Source organism: Dysidea avara, chromosome 7, assembly GCF_963678975.1.
Source record: "Dysidea avara chromosome 7, odDysAvar1.4, whole genome shotgun sequence".
Taxonomy (NCBI): Eukaryota; Metazoa; Porifera; class Demospongiae; order Dictyoceratida; family Dysideidae; genus Dysidea; species Dysidea avara.
This window is the reverse complement of record NC_089278.1, coordinates 1,965,045-1,974,916: the sequence shown is the minus strand read 5'-3', so window position 1 is coordinate 1,974,916 and position 9,872 is coordinate 1,965,045. Positions and strand designations below refer to the sequence as shown.

Here is a 9,872-nt window from a genome sequence, read left to right as displayed (position 1 = left end):
CGGTACGTATTTCTCAAGAGTATAAATAATGCGCGGAATGTGGATACCCAGAAATTGACACGTAGAAATTTGAGGTTGTAGCATAGTAATGGGTAAAGAAAATCAACTATTGGAAGCTGCTGCTAGTGGGAATCTCATCAAAGTTGAGGTAGGTGTTGTTCAAAAGTACCCGTAACCTTTACGCGCGCAGCTGTTTTAATAATCGAGTAGACCATTTATCGATACTGCGCAGTAGATACAAGACACGAAAAAGGCTTGGCTGCTTTGTATCTAAGTATGCATTTTCAGGCTTTGTAATGAAATTAACAATGGCTAGCCCATATTGACCAAATGCAACTCTTGTGTATTTTTACAGAAACTGCTGGGTGGTACAAAATGGAAGAAGCCACAACGAATTACTGCTGATGATGATGAAGAACAAGAGGAGCCACCATTTATACCAGTGATTGAGAAGAAGATTGAAGTTACTCACATTAACGTCAACTGTACCGATGAGAATGGCTCTACTCCTCTCATTCTAGCATCATTGAATGGTATGGACAACACAATGGTATTCAGTCTAATAGAGGATATTGTTATATTATGTGTTTGAATGAGTACTATTGATGGTGTGTATAAATAAATGAATTATATGAGTGAGTGTATAAAAACAGCTCATTGGTAAAAAAAAAAGTGGTAGTATGATATCTGAGGTACGTAGTGTACATTATTGTACTGATTCGTGGAAGGGTAGGAGGTTGAGACATTACAGTGTTTGATGAAACATGTCAAATGTATATTGTCCAGCATAATTGATGAGTTGTATACTGTCTATATGTTGCCATCAGATGCTTTGCTGTCACAAACCACCTGGCATTGCCTGCAATTATTACCAGGGTCTCGACGGGTGGCCCTATAAACAATATGGAAACATACCTTACCAGTATCACAACAACTGTGCCGCAACCACTGTAAAAGTTGGAAGAGGCTCAACCTTTCTGGCTCTTCCGGTATCGCAGGCAGGATGATTTGTTAATGGAAACAAACACCACAGGCAATGTTCAACATGAAGAAGCCAAGCATACGGCCTACAAGTATACCATGCTTTGTAGAGTGTCACTAAAACACTTGTAACATGTCGTGTTGCATCAAATTAAGTCGTACCTTTGCTGCCAGGATTGTTTCCAAGGCTTGCTAAACTTATAAAATATGGATGTGTAGCGAACTGTTAATTCTACAGCCGCAGGCCAACCTCAGCGAACCGCAGCAAGTTACAGGCTACCATAGACACTCTGACTCAGGCAATAATGCAGGCAGTTTGCGGCTATATGGAAACCAGCTTTTAGGAGTAAAAATTGTTTATCCATTTTTTGTTGATTGTTGCTACGTACTAGTATTTGGAGGAAAAGTATGAGCTGTCTACAATCACGTCACAACTGAAAAATGGCAGGGGACTTTATTAGGAGAAATGGCATTCGGCTAGTTAGCATTTATGCACTATCGTCAATTATGATGTCACATTTCAATATGGCTCATTGGCAGATTATATACCATTCAGCCACCAAAATTTAAGGTTTTAAAATTAGGTAATTCAATGTTTTTCCACCAATAATTTTGGCACCACTCCTTACTATTGCTCTAATAGGTCCCAGACATAGTTAAGATGTACTTTATAACCTCATTAATAAGACCACCTCGTAGTATTGACCACAATCATGCCCCCTAGTGGTACAGTATCACTGTAGGCAATATATAGTGACCAGTGTATGTACAGGTATTTAGTGATGATGGGTGAGCTTGCATATATTAGGACACCTTGGTGTCCTCATTTTTGACCACCAATTGGCTAATCACACACAGTACATGAGTAATGAGACTCTGTGGTATAATACTAGTACTAAGTGTCCATTATAGAGAGGTTCACTGTATTCCATAATATGTGTATAAACTGACCGGACAGTGTCACTTGTACAGTAGTGTCTGTACTATGCAGAGAAGAGCCTTGGATATTGTTGTCTCACAGGTCACAGAGATATCGTGTATGTGTTACTGCAGTATTCAGCTGGCATCCATGCCACTGATGGCCAGGGGTGAGAGTGAATATCTCATGTGATCTGATAATGTGTCATCCTTGGTATAGAAACTCTGCATTACACATGGCAGCATGGCAGAATCGTCCTGATGTTGTAGAACTGTTGTTACTCAATGGGGCTTCAGTAAGTGGTGTAGAATAGTGTGGGTTAGCTAGTGTGTGTGGCCTTGTGTGTGTATAGGTGGACCTGCCCAATGCTATGGGGAGTACTGCTCTACATTTTGCTTGTCAGTACTGCCAATCAGGAAAACCATTTTCTGTCATCAAATTACTGCAGGTGTGTATGTGTAGTGTAGTGTGTGCGTGTGTGTCCATGCGTTCATGCATGTACGTGGTGTACATGTTACCTAATACATTATTGTTGCTAGGGCAATGCTAACATCTACATCAGGAATTGTGACAGAGATAATGCTCTTGATTTGGCATCAAGATTCGATAAAAGGGGTTAGTACAGTGATTGTATCCTTACTCAAATTACAACACAATACACAGAAGCCGTGTCACTACTGATTGACTCAGATGTTAATGTAATACAAGACTGTGCTCATGCTCTAGTGGAGGCATGTCGTAATGGCAGGAAGGAAGTTGTAGAAACCTTCCTAGAATCTGGAGCAGATCCAAATTGTGTTGATGAGAGAACAGGTGAGAATTGTTGTGAGCCATGAATGTTACTTCATAGTATTATTGTTGAAGGTACTAGTCCTCTTCATGAAGCTGTCAGATTTTTCAGGTTGGTACTTGAAGATGTGCTTCATTTAATATTATTGTTCTATACACAGATTATATGTTGCTGAGCTATTGTTACAATTTGGAGCTAAGCCTGGAGTGACCAATTCCGGTCAGCAGGTAATGTAGTGGTAGAATTGACAAAGTGTGTAGCTGTCTTGTGTGTTAGTCTGCACTTGATATTGCTATGGGTCATCCTGAGGCTAAGCGGCAGCAGTACATTGCCATATTTGAAGGTGAGAGATAGTGCTGTGTGTGGTATATTATATACTGGTGGTGTTTGTTGTTGTAGAGTATAATGGGAAAGCACCGAGAATACCTAGGGTATGTGTCTGTCTGTCTGTTTGTTTGTCTCTCTGTAGTTTGTGTTTGTGTACATGTACATGTGCATGTTTCACACGATGGTTGAAGTCCACATGGGACTTTAGGCATCCAAAGCATTATCCATATTAGTCCTTCGGCAAATCCTCAGGACTAGTACCTTGCAGTATGCAAAAGTGTGGGCACAACTTGAACCTTGCCCATTATGTGAGAAATGGACACACGTACACACACACGCATGCCAAACCTCCAGCTGTAGTGTACATGCACAGTCATGTAGAACACTGAGCCATATACTCAAACACCTACTGGAAAGTCACACTGACTTTTTGCATTAAATTTATTAATGCACAAATGTTCCCCATGTTTTTCAGTGTGTGTGTTGTGTGTGTGTGTGTGTGTGTGTGTGTCTGTGTCTGTGTCTGTGTCTGTATGTGTAACGAAGGCAAATTTACCTTTGTGTGTGATATATTACATACACCATTACATTTCATGTCATACACACACTACAGGTGGTGAAGGAGAAGGAACAACTTGCTGGTATTGACAAACAGAAGGAGACACTAATGGCCAGTGAGACATATACTACATCACCATGTGCTCAACACTACCATAATCTTATAGTGACCTATCCTTTACTGAAGAACAAGAAAACTTGGACTAGTAATTCCCGGGAATACTGCAGCGCCACTACTGAAGGCCACCCTTGTACCAACCTGTTAGATGGTACAGTATCTTGTGGTGTACTGTGTGATATGCTTGTTGTAACAGATGACCCTTGTTCATTATGGATAATGCCAGGAGCTGGAGCTTACAATTGGGTATGGCCTGTGTATACTATGAATGGCCAGTAATGTTGTATTCTCTGTTTCTAACTGTAGGTGGTATTTGACTTTACCTCAGTGTTCACTTTAACTGGTGTCAGAATTCTTGGCTGGTATGGCGGTACTGTGGTACAGTCACACCAACTGTCACTTGTTGTCATGTTAGGGAGAGCAAACAAATGATGAGAACATTTATCATTGAAACAGGAGAAAGCTTGACTGGCCCTTGGCAAGATGTTCAGAAATACAGAGCAGATATTATTGGACCTGAGGAACCAAATGAGCCAGGTAGAGTATCCTCAGTGTGTGAGGTGTATGTGTTGTGTTATTGCACTCATTGTAGGAGAGGTGCAAGACTTTCAGGGCTTCTATGCCTCATCTAGAGTAAGTGATGACATCATCATTATGTCATTGTGATTATGTTTTGTGGCTACAGTTTTGGCGTATTGTGATAGCCGATAACTATGGGGCAGAAATCACAAGTTTTCATGGATTGCAATTCTATGGAGTTGGTAAGAGTTTACTGCATAGATCCTAAGTTAGGCAGGAATGAGCCGTGCAATAGTAACAACCCATTCACACTACCTTGTAACCCGGATACAGCACGGTACTGCACGGAATAAACTGCAGTGTGAATCAATTGAACCAGGCCCAGCACAGCACAATAAGTCAAGTCGGGCCGGGATACAGTGGTGAACATATTCCTGGCTGATCAACTTTTGATAACAATAATAATTACTTCTGCTGACCACACAGCAGGTATTTTCTGCACTCAAAAAGTGTCCTACAACACAGTTACAACATAAGACTTCCCCAGCTGTTTTGTTCTACTAACATTGGCACAAGAGGCACTCACTGATTATAAAGCGGCCATAACTTTGTACAGCTTATTCTTTGCGTCGTTGCTACAATTTCAGACAAATTTTCAGTACAGCTTTACAAAACGCCTATACAAGAACGTCTTATCATACATTGTGTGTTTATTCTAGCTTGGCGCACGCAATCCCCAGCATACTTTCTCATATTTGTGTGAACAAGGGCTGGCTCGAGCTTGATAACCTGGGTTGAAAATAACCCTGGACAGTGTAAATGGGGTGTAAGATTTAAGATTACCAGTCTAATGCTGGAGTTGCCATATTTTACATAACACAAAGTGACCAGCCATAGATATACGATTCGTAATTGGGATTGGAAACGGCATCACGCACCAGAGAAATAGGCTTGTTTCGAATGTTACGGATAGTTTCCATATTTTGTATTGTATACTAATTTAATTGGCCCCTAATAAAGTTTTAAAGGTTTTGCTAGAGTGATTTAGAACCTAAGAGTGAAGTGTGCTACCATCCTATTAGCTTTGTTCCACAGCTTTAGCATTGGATTAAAGTTTGAAAGACAAACGATTACCTAGACAGCAGCTGTGCAGAGTTAGGAGAACAGAAACACGACAGTACAACAGCACTTAGCCAAGTTGTAACCAAGGAAATATGCAGAGTTTTAAACTAGAGGTGTGGCTTACAAACCATACTGTTCAATTCTAAATGACCAAAAGGGTTCTAAAAAGCCACGTATCGTCAATACCAGAAGGTGTACACAGCTGCTACAGGAACAGAAACGTACCTTGGTGTAGAAGCGATACTGAAACGGCACAATATGACGAGTTTCTTCTGTGGGAAAGGCCAGTTGGTGACTTCCACCAAAGCAACTTGTATCACTCAACCTTAGAGAACTTTCATATTCTAGTAAACCTACACGGATAGCAACAGTAAAGAGAAATGTTAGTCTTCATGCTCTTCAAAGTGGTAACAAGTGAAACCCGCCTCGTATCTAACCAGTGACATCAAATGTACAGGTAGTATACTGGGCACGTGACACCATTTCCAATCCCTATTAGGAGTCGTATATCTATGATCCAGCGACCTGCAGCTGTGTTATTCTGGTCCAAAGGTGACTGATAACAGTAATACCCTTGAATGTACATATGTAAAATGCTCATGTTCTTCATGTCAGCTAGATAATTGTTTTTAGAAAATGAAGTGCTGAGCTGGTTTGAAGGATTAAATATGGCAAAGTATTGTCGACCATTTGTAGAGAAGGTAAGGGGCTATACATTTCTTAACAGTCATAACATTTTTCTCTGTGTAGGGTTTTAACCAAATGAGTGAGTTAGCTAAAGTGACGGAGAAAGACGTCACTGATATTGTATCACTACCTGGACACAAGAAGAAGATATTTCTAGCACTAGAACCAATAAAATCAAAATGTTAGTACCTCAGTTAGGTCATGTGCACTCAATAGTTTCTTATCCTCATGCTTGTTACCAGGAGATATTACTCCATTATTTACTCTTGTTGTTACCCATAGGTAGCTGAATGTGTTTTTTTTTTTATTAATGTGAAACCTCACTTGTATAGTGGCCATATGACCAGACCGTCTCAGTATGTTATGACAGGAAATTTGACGGAAGGAAAAGTTGACAAATCAGTTGTGTCCATCAACTTTTAATTTACCAAACTTTCTTATCGTACCGTTGTGGCCATGTCAAACAAGTGATTGGCTCTCTAACAGTGAGGCTTCATTGTAGCTCATAGTGTCTGATTCAACTTTATGTTTAATACATAACATAATACAAATCCTCCTCATATTAATGTCAGTGTGGGTAGCTGAGAAACTGATACTGACAGCTAACATGTCCTCATAGTAATCACACTGATCACTTACAGATAATATGACATCATCACTGAGGTGGCAAGTACCTCCTGTAAATCAAGTCACAACAGAGAAGCCAGTGAGTTATTAATACTATCAGTCACCAAGTTGTAGTGCACCCTATTATGTAGCTACCGGAGTTCTCTGTGCTTGGTGACCCACTGTCTGGAGGTGAACTTGTTCTCAAAGTACATGGTAAGTTGTGTAGTGTGTGTGAGTGTGTGCGTACATGCATGTGTAGAGTGCATGTGTGTATGTAATGTGTGTAGGGGATGTCATACAATATTCCTTACAGGAGGTGCTGAGATTATTGGGAACCCAAAATCTAAGATGGTGTCTTTTGGACCTGGAAATCCCTCCAGGGCATCCTTCAATAACATTGCTCTAAAACCTCGTGAGTATATTGTGTGTAGTATTGTGGTTTGTTTGATGTGGTTTCCATGACAGCTGGCAAGTATTTGCTGGAAGTAAGGAGTACCCTCAATCAGTCATTGTTCCTTAGAGCACCATCAACTATTGTTGTTGGTAAGTATCTCATCACTACTGTCTCTTGTCTGTTGTCACATGTGTGCATCTCTTGGTAGACTTTCCACCAAAGAAAGGTGAAGAATTGGACAAAGTATTTCAAGATCTAGAGGATTTGCTAAAGATATGAAAACACACACATGCATACGCACATACGTATAACACACTTGTAGACTACTGGAGTTTGTGCTGATAACCAATTTACACTATGAGCTGTTAATAAAAGTTAATAAGTGTCAACAGAATTTTGTGGGATTTTGTGTAGATTAAGTGTGGTCATATATTAACACTATTGGTGCTAACTGGTGGGGTGCAATGAGTATATAAAAGCTGCACAGCTGGCTGGCTGGCATAATTGTTCTCAAGTCTGAAAATGTTTTTGTACTTCAAGAGAGCAGCCAGCTACCAGTGTAGCTCTAAACTGACCTCCATTTCATGGAGACAAGCTTCAGAGGGTGGCTGGTTAGTTACAGGCAATAGGTCGGGTGGACTAGGAGTTACCAGTATTGGACAGAAAAGTGAACTTGAGAGCAAACTGGGTACAGCTAATCTATCAGCTCACATCAGTGAAGTAAGTAATAATGAAGTCCTAAAGTAACTAGCTAGTTAATATGGTATTGTAGGTGAGCCTAGTACAATGGAGACATATTAGTAGTGATACAATAGCTCCTATGATGGTCAGTGTGGATACCTCTGGTGTTATCTGCTTCTGGAAGGAACACAAGAACTTTCTTGTCAAGGACAGAACAGTCAGCAATGAAGAACCTATCATAGACCTACAGTGGAACAACAATGGTGACCTGCTGGCTATTTTACTAAAAGACAGCACCATTTTGCTGTGTGATAGCAATGCCACTACTTGTTTCTGGTCACACAGATTTCACCGTATGATCAATAATGACGACACCTCCATTGCTGGGATGGTTAGCATGGCATGGTCACCCGACGACACTAGGATAATGTTAGGCACTAGTGATGGACGACTAGTAGAGATTGACATCAACAACAGTGGCAGAGTGATCTCTACTACAGAGTGTAGAAAGGACATAGCTGTTAACCACTTGCAGTGGGTCACATGTGATGGCAGCCCCACCCTCACTGTATACCTCGCCAATGGTGAACTACTAGTTGTGTCCTCAGCTATGGAAGGGAAAGCTATCTACATCAACACTGGAATATCTGATGGTAGACTGTGCTGGAATCAGGACAGGACAGCATTTGCTGTAGCTGGCAAGGGACGATCATCTCGTTTCATCACTGTGAGGGTCATGTCCCCTGAAGGAAACCTCATAGCCACTGTCTGCCACAAACAAAAGGTACATACTATGACATGTAATTTGGGAACAGACTTAACTACATTATATTTTGTCTTAGGATAAAGTGACAGGGTTGGAATGGTGCAAGATAGGAGAGGAGACAATGATCTTAGTCTCTGCTGGCAGCTCCATACATAATGTACAGTGTTGTGTGAGTGTCCCCAGTCTGAGGCTGTTGTGTGAGAAGAGGGTTGCTGACATCGCACCTGATGTACACTCGGTAGAGAAAATTGCATTACCATTCTTTGCACGAAATAAAGTGCTGGAGATGATGAAGCCTGACTTTGCAGTGGCTCAACATTTTGACCTGACCACACTGGTAAGGAAATAGCTAGTGACTGTTTGAAACACTACCTTTACCATGTTTGTTACTTTATAGGATGGTACAAATCCTGAACAGTTTATCTGCTCCATTCTCAGTGCTCCACAACAGCTAATACACTGTGCCATAATACCTTACAGTGAAGAAGGGAAGATCAGACACTCTAAACCTAAAAACTCTTTGTCTTATCTCATGTGTCTTGAGTATCTGGGAAACTTTGTTCCTCTATTGATAGCTAAGAAAAAGTCATGCAAGTTTGGTAAAGGAGGTTTTGTCATTCACTCATGTAGTGTACCTGTTATCACTGGATTAGTTGATACAGAAGAGGCAGCTGCAGACCACCCAGTATACAAGCATACCTTACCAACTAATGCTGATCCACTAGCCACTGTCACTTGTAGTTCTCTACAATACAGGTATAAGTTTCATGGAGTACACAAGCAAGTTGGACAAGACTATGGGGAGTTGTCTGTAATATCTAGTATGGCTCGGTCAGAGCCCCGTAGAGTATCGGTGACTTTAAGAGATAGAACAGTTCTCTCTAGTAGGCTACCAGAATGGAGTGAATATTACGGCTATTTTATGGTTGATAGTTCAGCCAGGGTATCCAGGGACAGTATCAAGAACATGCAGTTACTATACGATGGAGAACAGGTGTGTTCATCATACCCCTTGTCACTGTAACATGTGTTAAATGTCGTCATTGTTACAGGTGTTACAGTTTGGACGCAGTAGTCATGGAAACTTTGTACTTGACTTCAAGTCACCCTGTGCTCCACTACAAGCTTTTTGCATAGCACTATCCTGTATTCTGTGATTTGTATGATTTATATTACCCCTTTGTATCTTTCTATGGTTACCCAGTCATGTTTTTATACTCTTTGATATCACTTATAACTTTTTTTTTTAAATTTAATAAAAGAATACAATTTGCAGCTAGAGAGAAATGCATGTTAAACTAAATAACATGGTGTGGCTTGTGTTTACTAGCACACACAATTACAAAGTTAATGCCTGCATACAGCCAGTGGGCATGGCAATTCAAAGTACCATAGCAATAA

At 40.6% G+C, this 9,872-nt stretch overlaps 2 protein-coding genes across 2 annotated transcripts; both read left to right on the top strand.

Moving 5' to 3' along the window:
- The first annotated feature begins 1 nt into the window (after position 1).
- Positions 2–7,418, top strand: LOC136259620 (uncharacterized). Its single transcript, XM_066053101.1, has 25 exons — positions 2–148; positions 356–533; positions 2,003–2,069; positions 2,120–2,195; positions 2,253–2,348; positions 2,440–2,515; positions 2,564–2,713; positions 2,765–2,801; positions 2,851–2,917; positions 2,967–3,033; positions 3,090–3,121; positions 3,631–3,691; positions 3,743–3,844; positions 3,890–3,939; positions 4,000–4,055; positions 4,109–4,230; positions 4,286–4,326; positions 4,379–4,454; positions 5,968–6,035; positions 6,085–6,202; positions 6,663–6,727; positions 6,780–6,843; positions 6,944–7,042; positions 7,096–7,173; positions 7,233–7,418. Exons 1-25 carry the CDS (start codon positions 89–91, stop codon positions 7,301–7,303), a joined length of 1,977 nt encoding a protein of 658 aa, XP_065909173.1. The 5' UTR covers positions 2–88; the 3' UTR covers positions 7,304–7,418.
- Positions 7,419–7,530: 112 nt separating this feature from the next.
- Positions 7,531–9,747, top strand: LOC136259621 (tubby-related protein 4-like). The gene is made up of 5 exons (XM_066053103.1): positions 7,531–7,744; positions 7,797–8,489; positions 8,548–8,808; positions 8,869–9,465; positions 9,524–9,747. Exons 1-5 carry the CDS (start codon positions 7,547–7,549, stop codon positions 9,626–9,628), a joined length of 1,854 nt encoding a protein of 617 aa, XP_065909175.1. The 5' UTR covers positions 7,531–7,546; the 3' UTR covers positions 9,629–9,747.
- Positions 9,748–9,872: the final 125 nt, after the last annotated feature.